General features: G+C 46.3%; 1 protein-coding gene across 6 annotated transcripts in view; it reads left to right on the top strand.

The window, feature by feature from the left end:
* rabgap1l (RAB GTPase activating protein 1-like) overlaps window positions 1-20,083 on the top strand; it is a 698,291-nt gene that overhangs the window by 661,302 nt on the left and 16,906 nt on the right. For all 6 annotated transcript variants that reach the window (XM_038795182.1, XM_038795181.1, XM_038795180.1 and 3 more), the window contains 3 exons: window positions 15,361-15,471; window positions 16,146-16,250; window positions 17,156-17,239. In XM_038795182.1, coding sequence (XP_038651110.1) covers window positions 15,361-15,471; window positions 16,146-16,250; window positions 17,156-17,239 — 300 coding nt within the window. The remainder of the gene's footprint in view (window positions 1-15,360; window positions 15,472-16,145; window positions 16,251-17,155; window positions 17,240-20,083) is intronic.

The raw sequence follows: 20,083 nt of genomic DNA, 5'->3' as shown, positions 1-20,083 counted from the left end.
GCCCGAACACCATAACCCTTAATCCCTTTATTCTTCAAACAACATCTTTGGGTTGTGGGGGTGAAACCCACACAAACACAGGGAGAATGTGCAAACTCCACATGGACAGTGACCCAGAGCTGGGATCGAACCTAGGACCTCGGCACTGTGAGGCTGCAGGGCTAACCCACTATGCCACCGTGCTGCCCATTCACATCCCTCCTATAATGTGGATTCCAGAACTGCACACAATAATCTAGCTGTGGCCAAGCCAACATTTTCTACGCTCCAGCATAACTTCTCTACTTTTAAACACTGCCTCGGCTAATAAAATAAAGTATACAATAGGCCTTTTTTTCCCCCTGTTATTAAAAATGTTTTTAAGTACACAATTCATTTTCTTTCCAATTAAGGGGCAATTTAGTGTGGCCAATCCACCTACCCTGCACATCTTTGGGTTATGGGGGTGAGACTCACGCAGACATGGGGGAGAATGTGCAAACTCCACATGGACAATGACCCGGCATCGAACCCTGGTCCTCAGCGTTGTGAGGCAGCAGTGCTAACCACTGCATCACCGTGCCACCCCACATTAAACCTTCTTAACTACTGTACCTGTTCTGCTACCTTAAGGGACCGGTGTACATGCATACCAAGATTCCTCTGATCCTCGGTGCTTCCCAGATTCCTGCCGTTTATCATGTATTCCCTTGCCTTGTTTGTCCTGCCCAAGTGCATCACTGCACTCTTATCCAGATTGAATTTGATTTGCCTCCAATCAGCCCATTTGGCCAGCCTGTCTATATCCTCCGGTAATCGCGGGCAGCACGGTGGCATTGTTGCCTACGGCGCTGAGGACCCGGGTTCGAAACCCGGCCCTGGGTCACTGTCTATGTGGAGTTTGCACGTTCTCCCCGTGTCTGCGTGGGTTTCACCCCCACAACCCAAAAGATGTGCAGGGTAGGTGGGTTGGCCACACAAAAATTGCCCCTTAATTAGAAAAAATAATTGGGTACGCTAAATTTAAAAAAAAAAAATATCCTCCGGTAATCGAAGGCTATTGTCCTCCGTTTACCACCCCACCAATTTTCATATCATTCGCAAGCTTACCGATCAACACTCGTACTTTCTTATCTAAATCATTTATATAAACCACAAACAGCGCTCTCCCCAAACAGCCTTGATGTATTGTTAACTCGACGAGAATCAAACTGGCTTAATCTATACAAGAGAGGAGCAGAATATGAGTCATATATGATGCTCCAAAGCACAGAATGGAAACTTCTCCATGTTTATGCGGGCAGTGTACCTAAAATAGATGTTTTATAATAATCTTTATTGTCACAAGTAGGCTTACATTAACACTGCAACAAAGTTACTGTGAAAAGCCCCTAGTCGCCACATTCCGGCGCCTGTTTGGGTCACAGAGGGAGAATTCAGAATGTCTAAATTACCTAACAGCACGTCTTTCGGGACTTGTGGGAGGAACCAGAGCACCCGGAGGAAACCCACGCAGACACTGGGAGAACATGCAGACTCCGCACAGACAGTGACTCATGCCGAGAATTGAACCTGGGACCCTGGCATTGTGAAGCAACAGTGCTAACCACTGTGTTACCGTGCCATTTTAGCTTCACTCTTGATTGTCTTTGCCGACTGCATTCATCATGTGACATTTCAATCCGACATGATCTACACAGACTAAACCAGTGCCTCAAATTTCTGTGAAACCTTTTCAGAATGCTCTTTTTTTTTGTACTCCTCATTTTCCTCCTCTATGATTGCCTCTGTTCTTTCACTCCATCCCAGTTCCACAGGAATCAACTGTCCAGCCAAATAACTGGACTTCAATATCCCACAGTGTGTAAAGTGAGAATATGGTGTTGTATCTTGGGTCCTACCTCTGGACCAGATATAACTACAATCAACACAAGAGGGTGGATGTCTTCTAATCAGAACATCATCTTTTTTGGATAATCAATATTGCAGCTTGAAAAGCTGTCATTAACTGCTGGTTAATGGTGAATGGCATCAAATGCAATGACACAAATGCATCAATGTCTTTCTTGTTGTGTTCCTTGTTTCTAATGAAGTCACGGCATGTCCGTTGCTGCTGATAGCACAGTTCTTCAATGTTTCTTTCCACGCTTTTTGAAATTAAGTAGTTTTGCAAACATGTTTTGATGTGGTCCGTATACCTTGAGCAGTTTGCCCCAGCAGAGGCTAAATGCGCTCTCATACAGCTACCAGCCTTCTTTAAAAACAATGCAATATTTTTGTAGCTATGTTGAAATTGGTCTGGAGCCAGGTTCTTATAAGTACTGTCTTTGGAAGTTTTTTTTTAATGGAATGCTAATTTGTAATAAAATTAATCTGTGACATTTTGTAGGTCATTAGCTGTGTTTATCAATGAGATATTGATAGTTAATACAACCCGGCCCACTTATGAATGAGCCTTCAGATTGTTCGGGTGGATCTAAGCTATTGTAATGCTCTCTCTGCATTACTCCAGTTAACTTAGTTTCTCCGCGTAAACAAAGAGTTGCTGCCAGGTTGCTTAACTCTCATTCTACTGGCAGAGGGAGGCGTTGAGGCTAAATCCATCATAAATATCAAAACATCACTCTTCAGGCACAACCATCTCCATTGATTAATCATTTGGACCATCATTGCTCTAAAAGCAAACTTCAGCCTTCTCTAGCATAAGGAGAACTATCCAGAGCAAATTCCCAAATGTGTGATAGTTCAGCAGCACTACCGGATCACAAACCCGGCCTGACCAGCAGCCTGGGCTAACTCAAAATGAAATGATGATCCATATTGGATGTCTGTTCACAGGGAAAGTGAACCTGCATCAGCAAGACATCTCAAACCAGCTACTGGGACATTTCAAACTAACAAAATACAACTAACAAACAAACAGCAACAATCTCCACACTCAATTAAATCATAACCCAGAAAATAAATGAAAAAGAAACCTGTTAATCTCCTTCTATACTACATATAGACTCCACCAAATGATGGAACTTACTGCCGTGAATGTTCCTCAGTCTCAAAATTGCAATGCTCTTCATGTCCCCGCTCCCTGAGAAAGGGGGGGTTTCTGTTCTTAATGTCCCCTAACTCTCTGAGGGAGTCGCCGCTCTTCATGTCCCATCATTCTCAGTGGGAGTAGCTCCTACTAAGGTCCACTCGCTCTCTGAGGGGTGTCAGGGGCTGTTTAGCACTGGGCTGAATCGCTGGCTTTGAAAGCAGACCAAGACAGACCAGTAGTATAGTTTAATTCCTGTACCAGCCTCCCCGAACAGGTGCCGGAATGTGGCGATTAGGGGCTTTTCACAGTAACTTCATTTGAAGCCTACTTGTGACAATAAGCAATTTTTTTTCATTTCCGTGCTCTTAATGTCGCCTCACTATGAGGGAGCCGCCGCTGTTAATGCCCTCTTTGTTGCTTTCACTTAGTTTCTGGAAGGTTTGTAACATTACCCATTCTTGGCTGTACTGACAAGCATGGTAAGGCCTGGCATGTCTCACACTTCACCACCATCAGGCTGAGGGCTTAGGTCTTCTCAAAAGTGTTTGGGACACAGTACAATTACCCTGACAGATAGCAACCTGTGTGAGGTACATACGAATTAGGAGCAGAAGGCCATTCAGCCCCTGAAGCCTGCACCACTATTCAATAAGATTATGGGTGATCTGATTCTCACCTCAATCCCACATTCCTGCCTCCCCCCCCAAAATAACATTTAACCCCCTTGTTAATCAAGAATCTATCTTGCTCTGCCTTAAAAATATTCTAAGACTCTGCTTCCACGGCTTTTTGAGGAAGAGAGTTCTGAAGGATCACGACCCTCCTCATCTCTGTGTTAAATGAGCGGTGCCTTATTTTTATGCAGTGACCCCTAGTTTTAGGTTCTCCCACAAGGTGAAGCATTCTCTCCACATCCCCCACAGGATTTTAAAGATTTCAATCAAGTCGCCTCTTGCTTTTCAAAACTCCAGTAACTCCAGTGAATGCAAGCCTTACCTTTCCAACCTTTCCTAATAAGACGGCCCGCATTCCTGGTATTAATCTGGTAAACCCTCTCTGAACTGCTTCTAATGCATTTACATCTTTCTTTAAATAAGGAGATCAATACTGTACACAGTACTCCAGATGCGGTCTCACTAGTGCCCTGGAGAAGTGAAGCATAACCTCTACTTTTGTAATAAATTCCCCTCACAATAAACAATAACATTCTATTAACTTTTCTAATTACATGCTGTACCTGTATACTGGCCTTTTGTGATTCATGCACGAGGACATATAAATTGTAAAATGATGAGGCCCCGGCACTGATTCCTGTGACACACCACTCATAACATCCTGCCATCCAGAAAAAGTCCCATTTATGACAACTCTGTCTCCTGTTCGCTACCCAATAGTCTATCCATCGTAGTAATGTTACCCCCTACACTATGAGCTTTTATTTTACTTTTTTAAAAATTTAGTGTACCCAGTTATTATTTTTCCAATTCAGGGGCAATTTAGCATGGCTAATCTACCTACTCTGTACATCTTTGGGTTGTGGGGCTAAGACCCACTCAGTCATGGACAGAATGTGCAAACTCCACACGGACAGTGACCCGGGGCCGGGATCGAACCCGGGTCCTCAGCGCCATGAGGCAGCAGTGCTAACCACTGCGCCATCGTGCTGCCCCTGAGCTTTTATGGGGCCCCTTATCAAATGCCTTCTGGAAATCTGCAGGACATCTACCAGTACTCCTTTATCCACAGCACATGTGATAACTTTCAAAGAAACCCAATAAATTGATTAAACGTGATTTTTCTTTCACAAGACTATGTTAACTGTGCCTGATTTCCTAAAATGTTCTAAGTGCCCTGTCACAACATCTTTAATGATAGCTTCTAACATTTTCCTCTGACAGATGTTAAGCTGAATTGCCTGTAGTTTCCTGCTTTCTGTCTCCCTCCCTCCCATTTTTAATAATGGAACCTTTCCTAAATCTGGGGATATTTGGAAAATTAAAACTAGCACATCAATGATCTCTAACCACTTCTTTCAAGATCCTAGGATGAAGTCCATCCAGATCCAAGAATCTGTCATCCTGCAGAGCAATAATTTACTAATTTTCTGAGTTCCTCCCTCCCTTCCATTTCCTGATGTTACTGGTTTTCTCTATAGTGAAGATCGATGCAAAATATATCCGCCATCACCTGACTTTCTATTATCAATTCCCCAGACTCACTTTGTATCGGACCAACGCTCACTTTGTTAAAGTATTTTTTTAATAGCCATAGAAATTCTTCCTATCTGTCTTTATAGCTATAACTATTTTTCTCTCATGCTCAAATTTTTCCCTCGTTTTGTCATTCTTTGCTATTGTTTATATTCTGTGCAATCTTTTGACCTGCCGCTCGTCTTTGTGCAATTCTATACATTTCCTTTAAATTTGATACTGTCTTTAACTTTTCCAGTGAACCATGGATGGTGGGTCCTCCCCTTGGAATTTTATTTTCTCATTAGAAAGTATCTATTCTGTGTATTAACTGATCACTTAACCTCATTTACCAGTTTGCTTTATCTAGCACTGATTTCATGCCCTCAAAATTTCCCTTCTGTAAGTTTAAAATACTAGTTGTAGACCCACTCTTCTCTTCCTCAAACTGAATATAAACCTCCCTCAAATTGAATGTAAAATTCAATCATATCTTGATTGCTGCTACCTAGGGGTGCCTTTCAATTAATCCTAACTCTTTGCAGAATATCAGGACCAATATAGACTGCTCTCTGCTAGGCTCCAGAATATGCTGTTCTAAGAAACTTTTCTGAAAACATTCTATTAACTCATCATCCATGCAACCATCTGATTTTTCCAGTCTATATGTAGATTTAAATCCCCCATGATTATTGCTATACCTTTCTGACAAGCTCCCATATTTCTTCTTTACAGTGTAGTTAGAATTAGGGGGCCTATACACCACTCCCACAAACAACTTCTTGTCGTTATCATTTCTAATCCCAGCCCAAACTGCTTCTACATCCTGGTTTCCTGAACTTGGGTCATCCCTCTCTCGTGAGCTACTACCATCATGAATTAACAGAGCCATCCCTTCACCTTTTCCAAACTTCCTGTTGTTCCTAAGTGTCACATCCCCTTCAATATGCAGGTCCCAATCTCTGTCATCCCATAGTCATGTCTCTATAATGGCTATCAAATCGTACTTGCCCATTTCAATTTGCCCCATTTCTACTTGCGCTATCAGTTCATCTGTTTAGTTTCAAATGCTACGCACATTTAGATTTATTCTTTTATTATTTTTCTAACATCTGTTAATGTACTTTTAGGTCTGTACTTTCTGTCCCTTCCTCTCATGGTCTGTTTATTGTTTCCCATTGCTCTCTTGCCTTGTTTCTACTCTCTGGTTTACCGCATCTTGCCACATTCGATTCCTTGCCCCCACTATTTAGTTTAATCCTTCTCTGCTTCCATAGTTATGTGGCTCACCAGCACCGTTCAGGTGTCGACCACCCCAAAGTTACAGATCACAGCGATTGAATAATGAAGTATTATTGACCTTTGCAGCAAAGGAGAAGATTTCTGCAATCTGTGGTGTTGCTGTAGAGTCAGTTCTCCAAGAGGAGGAGTCAGTACAGGCACAGAGACATGAGGGGAGAAGGTGTGGGGAGGACAAATAAAATAATAGAAACTTGCATTTCTATTGCATCTTTCGTGACATCAGTACATCCCAAAGCGATTTACAACTGAGGAAAGGAGTATTTGAGTACGAGGATCTCAATTCCAAGACTAAACTCATGGTTTACTGGACAACAATGATCCCTGCGCTTCTACCTGCTTCGGAGAGTTGGGCATCCTAAAGCAGGTACCTCAAAGTACTGGAGAAGTATCACCAGCGATGCCTTGACAAATCTTCCAAATCTAATATCAAGCAAGATGGTCTAACAGCAGCATCGTGTCTCAAGACAATGTGCCAAGTGTTGAGGCACTAATCACTCAAAAGCAGCTCCGCTGGGCAGGACAAGTCATCCGTATGTCTGATGGCAGACTCTTGAAGCAACTGCTCATAGCTGGAACTTGGCCACAGCAAGAAATTCCCAGTACAGTGGAATTCCTTTTGGAATGTCCTCAAAGCATCTCTGCAGTGGTCAAATATTCCAGCTGACTGTGGGAGCCCTGCTTGTGACTGATCAGAATGGAGACTGTTTACTCAGGAAGGCACTGAACAAATCAAAAGACTTCATTGGGAAATGTGAAGCTGAGGTGGCAGAGAGAGCATACAAATCTCCAAACAACTCATCTACCCAGCCCTTCAAACATCACCTGCGTCACGTGTGGCAGAGGCTGCGGATCATGCATTGGACTTCTCAATCATCTTGGAACCCTCAATCATCTCGGAACCTATCGAACCAGAGTCTTTTTCTCTCCTTTACAGATAAGCCCTGTAAATAAATAACTTCCTTGTGATAAGTACTATTAATCAACAGCAACCTGTATTTATAGAACACCTTTAATGTCGGAAACCATTCCACGGTGCTTCATGGGTGTTTACATAGAACAGCACAGAACAGGCCCTTGGGCCCTCGATGTTGTGCCGAGTAATGATCACCCTACTCAAACCACGTATCCACCCTATACCCTTAACCCAACAACCCCCCCCTCCCCTTAACCTTACTTTTTAGGACACTACGGGCAATTTAGCATGGCCAATCCACCTAACCCGCACATCTTTGGACTGTGGGAGGAAACCGGAGCACCCGGAGGAAACCCACGCGCACACGGGGAGGACGTGCAGACTCCGCACAGACAGTGACCCAGCCGGGAATCTAACCTGGGACCCTGGAGCTGTGAAGCATTTATGCTAACCACCATGCTACCGTGCTGCCAATCAGGCAATGGTATGACATTGAGCCACATAAGGAGATATTAGATCTGATGGCCAAATCTTTGGTCAGAGAGATGGGTTTACAGAGATCTTGAGAGATTTAGGGAGCGAATTCCAGAGCTCAAGGAAAACACAGCTGCCAGTGCTGAGGTGAAGAAAATCCGGGATACGGGAAAGTCTAGAATAGGAGGAGAAGGGGGACATAGAGATAGGGAGGGATTTGAAAATAAGCGACTGATCTATTGTGTTCTGAGCTGCTGATGTCGCCGAGACCTGAGGCTGGATTCTCATAAAATGGGACTATGTCTCCATGCCGGCGTAAAAACACTAGCATTTCACTGGAGTTTCCTATAATAAAGATCAGCCAATTCACTCACCGGCAGGGTGCTAGCAGGGACCCAGAGTGATTCATGCAGCATTAGCTGAGGATACGGGCCCTTGCACTTCCAGTTTTGAGTCTGCGCATGCGCCCTGCGGTGGCCTCCAGCGGCCGCACCGAGTGCCATGGTGGACTCGGACCGCGGAGGCCCCCCACCAGGGCAGCCGCGAACTAAGTCTGCAGCCACCACACGAGCTCCCTGAACGGCAATAGGTGGTTCGAACCACGGCGTTGGGATCTCGGCCGGTCGTGAGTGGAGGATCGCTGGACGGGCCTCTGGTAATGGCCCCCAGCTGTGCGGAGCACTCCGCGACCATGCCAATTCCCGGGTCCTGGACAATCACCGGACTGGCGCCGAGCCTGATTTCGGCATGAAATTGGATTCTCCGCCCCTGCACCAATGCGATTTTGGCGCCGGGCTGCGGAGAATCCAGCCCCAAGTCTTCTCAATGGGAATTGGGGAAATGGAGTTACAAATTACTTGGCAGCCAGAGGCCACAGGCTGCCACAGACTGGCTGCAAAGCAGATTCTGTAACTGGGAGCTGCATAGGGTAAGAGAGCAATAACAACTTCTGATCAATCTCTCCAACCTGGGAAAGCCCAATCACAGTGCTATTTACACTCTTCACAGGCCGTTACAACAGATTAAACAGTTAACTACAACTTGTAGCAATTTTAACATTTTCCAAAGGAGATTTATAGAAAACATAGAAAATAGGAGCAGGAGGAGACCATTCGCCCCTTCACGCCTTACCCACCATTCATTATGATCATAGTTGATCATCCAACTCAGTAGCCTAATCCCACTTTTCTCACAAATCCTATGACCCCCTTTGCCCCAAGTGTTATATCTAACTGCTGCTTGAAAGCATACAATGTTTTGAGCTCATCTGCTTTCTGTGGTAATGAATTCTGCAGGTTCACCACTCTCTGGGTGAAGAAATATCTCCTTGTCCATGTCCTAAATGGTCTACCCCATAAATTCAGACTGTGACCCATGGTTCTGGACTTCCCCACCATTGAGAACATCCTTCCTGCATCTACCCTGTCTAGTCCTGTTAGAATTTTATAGGTTTCTATGAGATCCCTCCTCATACTTATGAACTCCAGCGAATATCTAACAGCCTCAAACTCTTCTCATACGCAAGTTCTGCCATCCCAGGAATCAGTCTGCTGAACCTTCGCTGCACCATCTCAATGCCAAAAACATCCTTCCTCAGATAAGGAGACTAAAACTGCCCACTATACTTAGAACATAGAACATAGAACAGTACAGCACAGAACAGGCCCGTCGGCCCTCGATGTTGTGCCGAGCAATGATCACCCTACTCAACCCCACGTATCCACCCTATACCCGTAACCCAACAACCCCCCCCTTAACCTTACTTTATTAGGACACTACGGGCAATTTAGCATGGCCAATCCACCTAACCCGCACATCTTTGGACTGTGGGAGGAAACCGGAGCACCCGGAGGAAACCCACGCACACACTGGGAGGATGCGCAGACTCCGCACAGACAGTGACCCAGCCGGGAATCGAACCTGGGACCCTGGAGCTGTGAAGCATTTATGCTAACCACCATGCTACCGTGCTGCCATGTGTGGTCTCACAAAGGCCATGTACAATTGCGGCAAGGCATCCCTGCTCCTTGACTCTAATCCTCTCGCAATGAAGGCGAGCATATAATTTGCTTCTTTACTGACTGCTGTACCTGCTTGCTTACCTTCAGTGACTGGTATATAAGGACACCCAGGTCTCGTACATTCCACTTTCTCTTTCTATAGCCATTCAGATAATCTGCTTTCCTGTTTTTGCTATCAATGTGGATAACCTCACATTTATCCACATTATACTGCATCTGCCATGCATTGGCCCAGTCACTCAGCTTGTCGGGATCACACTGACGTATCTCTTCATCCTCTTCACAGCTCACCCTCCCACCCAGCTTTGTGTCATCTGTAAATTTGAAGATAATATATTTAGTTCCCCCGTCTAAGCCATTAATATATATTGTGAATAGCTTGGGTCCAGCATCGATCCCTGTAGTACCCACAAGTTACTGCCTACTATTTGGAAAAGACCCATTTATTCCTACTCTTTGTTTCCCGTCTGCCAAACAGTTTCCTATCCATGTCTACACTACCCCCAATCCCATGCGCTTTAATTTTGCATGCTAATCTGTTATGTGGGACTTTGTCAAAAGCCTTCAGAAAGTCCATATAAACCACTGCCCCCTAGTTACATTCTCGAAGAATTTGGTAGATTTGTCAGGCATGATTTGCCCTTCATGAATCCATGCTGACTCTGTCCGATTATGCCACTGTTTCCCAAATGCTCTGCAATAAAGTCTTTAATAATAAATTCTAGAATTTTCCCCACCACTGATGTCAGGCTTACTGGTCTATAATTCCCTGTTTTCTATCTACCTCCATTTTTAAATAGTGGAGTTATATTAGCTATCCTCCAATCTGCAGGGACTGTTCCAGAGTCTAAAGAATCTTGGACTGCATCCACCATTTATTGAGCCACCTCCTTAAGAACTCTGGGATATAAATTATCAGGTCCTGGGGATTTATCGGCCTTCAATCCCATAATTTCCCCAACACCATTTCCATACTAATACTGATTTTCTTCAGTTTCTCCCTCTCACTAACCCTGTATTCCCCAACATTTCTGGTATGTTATTTGTGTCATCCTTTGTGAAGACAGAACTAAAGTATGTATTTAGTTGGCCAGCATTTCTTTGTTCCCGTTATAAATTTCCCTGTTTCTGACTGTAAGGAACCAACATTTGTCTTCACCAATCTTTTTCTCTTCACATACCTTTGGAAACCTTTACAGTCAGTTTTTATGTTGTCGTCGTCGTCTCCTCCTCCTCTCCCCCCCCCCCCCCCCCCCCCCCCCCCCCCCCCCCCCCCCCAATCGTTCCCTTGGTCTTTTTTTGCTGAATTCCAAACTGTTCCCAATTCTCAGATTGCTGTATTTCCTGGCCAACTTGTATGCCTCTTCCTTGGCTCTAATACTTTCTCTAATTTCCCATGTAAGCCATGGTTTTCCCACTTTACTTTTGCACCAGGCAGGAACAAAATATTGTTGCAGTTCCTCCATGTGCTCTTTGAATGTTTGCCATTGCCTATCCACTGTCATCCCTTTAAGTAATGTTCCCCAATCCATCATAGCCAACTCATGTATCTTGCCATTGTAGTTTACTTTAGATTCAGGTCCCTAGATTCAGAATCAACTACGTCACTGTCCATTTTGATGAAGAATTCTACCATAATATAGTCGCACATCCCCAAGGGGCCTTGCACAACTAGATTGTCAGTTATCCACTTCGCATTGCATAGTACCCAGTCTAGGATAGCCTGTTCTCTAGTTGATTCTTCAACATATTGGTCCAGAAAATCATCCCATATACACTCCAGGAATGTCTACTCTATGCTACTGTTATGAATTTGATTTGCCCAATCTATATGCAGATTAAATACAGATATTTCTTTATAGCATTCATCTCTAATTTCCTGTTTAATGCCATTCCTAACATCAACATCATCAAATAATATCTGACACCAAGCCACATACGGTGATGGTAGAGGAGGCGACCAAGATTGTGGTGAAAAAGTTAGGTTTTAATCTTAAAGGAGAAAGATCAGATGGGGAGAAGGAGGGGTTTAGGGAGGGAATTCCAGAGCTTGGAGACCAGGCAGCTGAAGGCACAGCCACCAATGGTAGAGCGATTCTGATCAGGAATGTACAAGAGGCCAGAATTAGAGGAGCGCAGATATCTCGGAGGGTTGTGATAGGGAGGGGCGAGGACATGGATGAGAATTTAAAAATAAGACATTGCTTGACCAGGAGTCAATGTGGGTCAGTGAGTACAGGGGGTGATAGGGGAATGGGACTTGGTGAGAGTTCAGACTGAGACACCAGAGTTTTGGATGAGCTCATGTTTCCGGAGGGTAGGATGTGGGAGAGCAGCCAGGAGTGTATTGGAATAGTCACGTCCAGAGGTAACGGAGACATGGATGAGGGTTTCTGCAGCCGATGAGCTGGGACTTCCTAATATTTAATTGGAGGAAATTTCTACTCAACCAGCACTGGATGTTAGCCAAATAAGCAATCTGATCATTTTGAGACCGCAACAAGTGATGTGACAGTGAGATAGAGCTGGGTGTCAGCGCATAAGTGGAGTGATAAGTGATAGTTTTTTTTGGGTGAAGTCACCATGGGACGGCTTGTAGATGAGAAATAGGAAGGGGCTAAGGATTGATCCTGGGGAGGGGGGTGGGGGGGGGATGGGGGGGGGGGCACCTGAGGTAACAGTATGGGAAGAGAAGCCATTGCAGTTAATTCTCTGGCTATGATTGGTTAATGTCAAAAACCCAGTAGGAACTGTGAAGCAAAAGCTGGCATTTAAATAGCTTATTTCGTGACTTCAGATTGGCCGAAAGCATTTTATATCAATGATGTGCTTTTGAACCTGTACTGCAGGAAATGCAGCAAGTAATTAATTTCTGCACAGTCAGATCCCATAAGAGAACTGAGGTAATGACCAGATAATTTGTTCTGTTGGTGTTGGTTGAGGGATAAATATTGATCAGACGCTGGGAGAACTCCCCTGCCCTTCTTCAACATAGTTTCATGGGATCTTCGACATCTGTCCATGATGGCAGACATTTGCTTCTACTTCACCTCTTCAGATGAACGTCACCTCTGACAGCGCAGCACTGCCTCTGTACTGCATTGGGATTGTATATGGGCAGACCCGTCAACTGTACTATGTACAGTAGATGTGATCGCCTCAAGGATTGGTTTGGTTTGTGTTTGACTGACAACTCCTTTTTAAATTTCAGTGTCTTTATATTCAAAATCTCTTTGTCACTTTGTTGTGGAATATTAAAGACAAACAGGTTAGGATTGGCCACGCTAAATTTGCCCCTTCATGTCCAAAACGTTAGGTGGGGCGAGGGTGAGGACGTGGGGATAAGTAGGATGCTCTTTCAGAGGGTCGGTGCAGACTCAATGGACTGAATGACCTCCTTCTCCACTATAGGGATTCTATGTTTAGCGAGATCCCTGGGGAAAGGCAGTTAGTTGAAGAACCTCATAAAAAGATCGGCAGACATGGGTTTATAATCAAGAAAGATTAATAAATATTAACAGTAAGGACATTTCTAAAAGATTAGATCAGCTCCTGTGGTTGCAATCAGTGGTTTATTTGTTTGAGAAAAGCCTGATACCTTAAATTTAAAGATGATATTTAGTATGAGTCTTAGACAGTAAACACTGTGCTGCTTCCAATCAGTAGCCGCCAAATGGGATATACAGTCCCTTTCACATGGTGAGGTATTGCTAACTCCTACTGAAGTTTCTCACCAAGGGTAAAAACAAAATGTAGGGATTTGGGAGTTGCCTGTTTGGGTTGCCTGGAATCTTGCAATCTTTCTCTCTCCCTCTCTCTGGTTTAGCACACTGGGCTAAATCGCTGGCTTTCAAAGCAGACCAAGGCAGGCCAGCAGAACGGTTCAATTCCCGTACCAGCCTCTCCGAACAGGCGCCGGAATGTGGCGACTAGGGGCTTTTCACAGTAACTTCATTGAAGCCTACTCGTGACAATAAGCGATTTTCATTTAATTCTATCCTGCAGGCTCTCTCTCTCTCTGTCGATCCCGTAGTCTGCCTCTCTCTGTAGCTCTCTCTCGACCCCACGGTTTCTCTCACCCCTTCTACCCCACAGTTTCTCCCTCCTTTATCCCACAGTCTCCCTCTCTCTTCCTCTCTGTCTCACAGTCTCTCTCCCCCACCCCCCGATCCTGTGGTGTCTCTCCCTATCCTGCAGCCTTCATCTCTCTCTTTCTCCATCTCTCTACCTCGCAGTCTGTCTCTCTTTATTCCGGAGTCTCCCTCTCTATCATGCAGTCTCTCTCCTGCTCTTTATCCCACAGTCAGTCTCTCTCTCTCTCTCTCTCTCTCTCTCTCTCTCTTTCTGTCCTGCAGTCTCTCTGTCCCACAGTCTCTCACCCCCTCTCTATTCTACAGTATCTCCTATTCCTGAACCCCTTTTCTCTGTGTCTTGCTATCTGTTTCATTGCTATTTTCTTTCTCCAGCCAGCTCCGTCTCTGTTTTGCTCTGAAATTCTAACTCCCTCATTTCTCTTGTTGCTCTGTCTGTCCCTTCCATTTACCCCACTCCCTCTGATCTTTTTCCCTTTATCCTTTGCACCCTGGCTGCGCTGACTACTGTGAACAGGTTCACTTCTCTCATCTTATCTATTATAGAGTGACTGCATCACCTGACCATCACTTCTCTGTTGCTCTCAGTATATTTGTGTCTCTGTGGTTTTGTTGTCTCTCTGAGGTTCCCTCTCTCTGTACCATGTTCCATTATTGTGTGTTTTCATAGAAGAATCTATAGAATCCCTACAGTGCAGGAGGAGGCCATTCGGCCCATTGGGTGCAGCCCAACCCTCTGACTGAGCACCCTAACTGGGCCCACTCCCCTGTCCTATCCCCGTGACTCCATGTACCCTGCACATCTTTGGACTGTGGGAGGAAATCGGAGCACCTCGAGGAAGCCCACGCAGGCATGGGGAGAACGTGAAAACTCCACATAGACCGTCATCCGAGGTTGGAACTGAACCCGCGACCCTGGCGCTGTGAGGCAGCAGTGCTAACCACTGTGCCACCCGTATTGCACAGTATTTTCTTTGTCATCTGCTGCTGGGTGTCCTTATCATTCTGTTCCACAACCTCTGTCTCCACTGCTTTGCTGCTGATGCCATTCTACAACGAGCAGCTTCCTTGAGACCACACAACCCATGGTCACAAGACCTCCAATGCCCTCAAGGACAGCTTCACTCCTCCATGACCTTCAACGAGACATATTTAAAGATGCAGTTGTCTCTGTACCCAGGCCACGTGACGTGGAGTGGAGGGAGGGAAGGAAGCCTGTGACTCTGGCTGAGGCCTCGGTTCTGCGACTGGGGTGAGGTGTTCCAGGCTCCATAGCTGGGTCCTGCTGAGGAACCCTGCAGATGAATCCTTTGCTGTTGGCTGAATGACCGAATCCCTGTTGATTTATTCTGTACAGCGGGAGAATCGGAGGCTGCAAGAGGCCAGTTTGCGCCTGGAACAGGAGAACGATGACTTGGCGCATGAGCTTGTGACCAGCAAGATTGCCCTGAGGAGTGACCTGGATCAGGTGAGGCAAATAATCAATTTAGACTGTGTACAATACCTACATGTACAAAGGTTAGAAATAAAAGGAAAATCTTGCCTTTCTGTTGCACCGTTCATAACTGCAGGATGTCCCAATCGGATTTTCAGTCAATTAAGTACTTTTGAACTGTATTGTTGGAAAGCACAGGTCAGTCAATGCACCGAGAACTCTCATGAATGTCAGTATGATAACGACCAGATCATCCATTTTGGTGACTTTGATCAAGAGATCGGTTCTCAATCGTACCGAGACAACTTTTACATCCATCTGAGAAGGCGGTGGGAGGGAGGCTACTTAATGAATGTCTCCCCTCCGACAGTGGTCTCAGTACTGCACTGCTGTGTCAGACTTCATCACTGTGCTCGTGTCTCTGACGTGGGATTTGAACCTGTAAGGGTCTGGCTGAAAGTTGTGTGCACAGCCACTAAAGCATGGTCACCAGTGCTGCAGCCTCAGCAGAATGTCATGCGATTAATAACTTAGAAAGCTGGGTCTGGTTCATGATGACTGCTTAGGAGTCTTGGATTGAATGAAATTCTACACCAATAGCAAGGTGCATTCACCCCGGAGATTGGGTAAAGTGCTGGAATGTCAGATGAAGATTGATTGAAGTCTACTCTCAGTACACTGGCGCTGTGCTTATTTTCGCCACACAGATTGAAGACAAGGCAGATGTCCTCAACAAGGAACTCTTGCAAACCAAACAGAGGCTGGTGGAGACTGAAGATGAAAAGAGGAGGCAGGAGGAGGAATCAGCGCAGGTATGTAAAGGAGAGGAGTCTGAGAACATGAGGGAGGGACTGGACACTGGGTAGCGGGACCCGAGCTCTGGGAGAGGGACGGAGGCCTGGGCTCCGGGAGAGAGCTGGAGGAAGCTACGGGAGAGGAAGGCTGGAGGGAGGGAGATCAGGGGTGGAATTCTCTGATAATGGGGCTATGGACCAACACCTGCGGGGAAAATGGGCGCGAATCACTCTGACTCTCCTGGAGAAAGTCCAGAGTGATTCTCCATTTTGCAGGGCCCCGGAGTAGGGCTTGCAGTTCCGGCTGCCGATACGGGGCCCTGCACTTCCGGCCGGGGGTCTGCGCATGCGCGCGGCAACTGCCTGCGGACCGGCCCCGACAATATAGACCCCCCCCCCGAGATCGCGAGTGCCCGCTGATCTGCGGTCCCCAATCGCGAGCTTGGCTGTCCTGGAGCCCCCCCCCCCCCCCCCCCCCCCGTGACGGATCCCCCACGCCCCCTACCAGGGCGGCCGCAACTTAGTCCGCAGACTCCACTCTGAGCTCCCGCCGGGTGGAACCATGAGTGAACCACGCCAGCGGGAACTCGGCCAGTTGTCGGCGGAGAATCGCCGCGGCGGCCTCTGTAAATGGCCCCCAACCAGCACCGCGTCGACCGCGCATGCGATTGCCGCCGATTCTCCGGATAATCACAGGAGCAGTGTCGGACCCGACCGAGGGTCTGACGTCCATACTATTGCAGCATGGAGGCACAGATAATCCCGGCACTGGACTCTGGGAGAGGGAGGGAGACCCGGGCTCTGGGAGAGGGAAGGAGGGAAACCCGGGTTTCGGGAGAGTTAGGGAGGGAGACCCAATCCTTGTTTATATTGTTTGATATCGATTGAACTTGTGCCTTTGTTATTTGATTTGGCCAACACAGATTAAGGAAGTTTTCCGTAGGGAGTTAGAGAAAGCTGAATATGAAGTCAAGAAAACCAGTGCCATCATCTCCGAATACAAACAGGTATTTACAAAGAGACTGTAAGTTTAAACATTCTGCATGTTCTGCCAGATTGAAGGTGAGCAGATTGTGTTTAAAGTGTCAGTGTATTCTTTTGAAAAGTATTTTAAATGGAATTTTAACACTTAATATCAAAATTTACACAACACATAAATAAAGAGGAAATAAAACAGAACAACAACAACCACATCACAACATTTATATCCCATGTTGTCACCGCGTCTGTGACCACAGTCCTCATAAACATGTTTCCCTGTACATAGTTACAAAGAGAACATTTTATTTACGTTTATCTTGACAGGAAAAGTCATGTTGAACCGTTGATTTTAGAGGATAAGTAGGATGTTCTGCCTCCCTGGTTCTTTACGTGTGGTAGGGCCTGTGTCCCTCCAGGCATAGGGCCTTCCTCCCCATCACTCCACTCTGTCCTGCATGTCCTTCCCTTCTCCCAGGCGGTCCGTCCCCCCATCCTCGAAAAGGTTGGTAAACCTTCTCCACATGTCGTGGCATCTCCCCTCGGACCACCTTTTTAAAAATAAGTTTAAAGTACCCAATTCTTTTTTTCCAATTCAGGGGAAATTTAGCATGGCCAATCCACCTTCCCTGCACATCTTTTGTGTTATGTGAGTGAGACCCATGCAGGCACAGGGAGAATGCGCAAACTCCGCACGGACAGTGACCTGGGGCCAGGATCGAACCGAGGTCCTCGGCGCCATGAGATGGCAGTGCTAACCACTGCGCCACCATGCTGCCATAGCCCCTCAGACCCCCTGATTGAGATTTTATTTTTTCTGGTTTCAGGAATTCAGCCAGATCTGAGAGCCATTCCGAGGCTCTGGGTGGCGCTGTCAACTTCCATCCTAGCAGAGGTCTCCACTGGGCGATCAGAGAGGCGAAGGCCAGGGTGTCCTCCCCTTTCCCTGTGAAAAGCTCTGGATGTTCTGACACCCTGATGACCTGGCTCCATCTTAACCACCACAACCCTGGACATGGCTATCCAGAAAACATTGAGTTTGGGGCAGGACTAGAACATGTGGGTATGGTTTGCCAGTCCGCCCGACACCGCTCACACTTGTCCTCCATCTCCGGGAAGAATCCACTCATCCTTTTTTTGGTTAGGTGTGCTCAGTGCCCTACCTTGATCTGCACCAGACTTAGCCCTGCGCATGATGAGGTGGAGTTGATCCTGTGCAGTGCCTCGACCCAGAGTCCTCCCCCATCTACATTCCCACCTCCTCCCCCCATTTCTGTCACATTTCGTTCAGTGGGATGCTGACCTTTTCCATGAGTCGGCCATATATGACTCTTTCTCCCCCCTCCAGACAAAGGCCATGATTAGCTATAAACCCTGGTGAGGAGGCGGCATGTGGGTCAGTGGTTAGCACTGGGACTGCAGCGCTGAGGACCCAGGTTCAAATCCCGGCCCTGGGTCACTGCCTGTGTGGAGTTTGCTCATTCTCCCCATGTCTGAGTGGGTTTCACCCCCACAACCCAAAGATGTGCAGGTTAGTTGGATAGGCCACGGAAAATGGCCCCTTAATTGGGGCAAAGAAATAATTGGGTACTCTAAATTTATTTTTAAAAACCTAGTGAAAAGTGATTTTGGTATGTTGATCGGGAGCGACCTGAATATGAAGAGGAATCGGGGCAGCATTTTCATCTTAATCGTCTGTACCCTTCCGAAGTGAGTCCCATCTTTGTAGGTCCCTCTTCACCTCCTCCGCCAGGCAGCAGTGGTTCCACTTGTGGAGCCTTACCCAGTTGTGAGCTACCTCTATGCCCAGGTACCTGAGCTTGGCGCGGGTCATCTTAAACAGTAGTTCCTCCAGCTCCGCTGCACCCCCTCAGGGGCTCACCGGGAAGATTTCGCTTTTCCCCAGTTTGCGTTTGTAACTTGAGAAGGCATCAAACTCTCTAAGGAGTTCCGTTATCTTTCCTATGCTGGCCAGGAGGTTCGACCTAGAGGAACAGGTCATCTGCATTGGGTGGAACTCTGTGCTCCCTGCCCCCTCTTCAAATACCTGTCCACTGCTCTGCAATCTAAGAGCAATTGCCAGTTGCTCAATTGCCAGTGTGAACACAAGTGGGGATAATGGGCACCCCAGCCTCGTTTCCCTGTATAGCTGAAAGTATTCGGTGCTGGTGGTGTTTGGCCACACGCTCGCCATGGGAGAGTTGTCCAGAGGTTTCACCCACGTGGTGAACCCTCCTCCAAATCAAACCATTCAAGCATCTCCATGTGGTACCTCCATTCTGCTCGATCAAAGACTTTCTCGGTGTCCAGGGAGACGACCACTTCTGGTGTCTCCTCCCCGATGGGGTCATTATTACATTCAACTGTTTGCTGTTAACGAACCCAATCTGATCTTCCGCGATCACTTCTGGCAAGTAACCCTCTAGGCGCATCGACAGTGCTTCACCAGGACTTTAGCGTCAGTGTTTAAAAGAGTGACCGGTCTGTATGATCCACACTCTGTCAGGTCCTTGTCTTTTTATGGGGGAATCAGTGAGATCGAGGTCTGTGCCAGCGTGGAAGGCAGGGCCCCTTTCGACTGGGAATCATTTTTTTTTAAAAATAATTTTTATTGAAATTTTTACAAAATATAAACATCTCAACTATATTAACAAAACAACTGCGGTAACACCCCAAGAACAACACCCACCCATCTTCAAACGCAACTACAAACAAAAGAACACCCACCCAACAAAAGGGAAAGAGATAACACCCGCCACATCCCACAAACCCATGTACATTTAAAATGTGAGGTCTTGCACTTTGGAAAAAAGAATCCAAGCATAGACTACTTTCTAAACGGTGAGAAAATTCATAATGCCAAAGTACAAAGG

Source organism: Scyliorhinus canicula, chromosome 4 (assembly GCF_902713615.1).
Source record: "Scyliorhinus canicula chromosome 4, sScyCan1.1, whole genome shotgun sequence".
NCBI lineage: Eukaryota > Metazoa > Chordata > Chondrichthyes > Carcharhiniformes > Scyliorhinidae > Scyliorhinus > Scyliorhinus canicula.
Note: the sequence above shows the minus strand (reverse complement) of the source record. Positions and strands in the feature narration are given on the sequence as shown.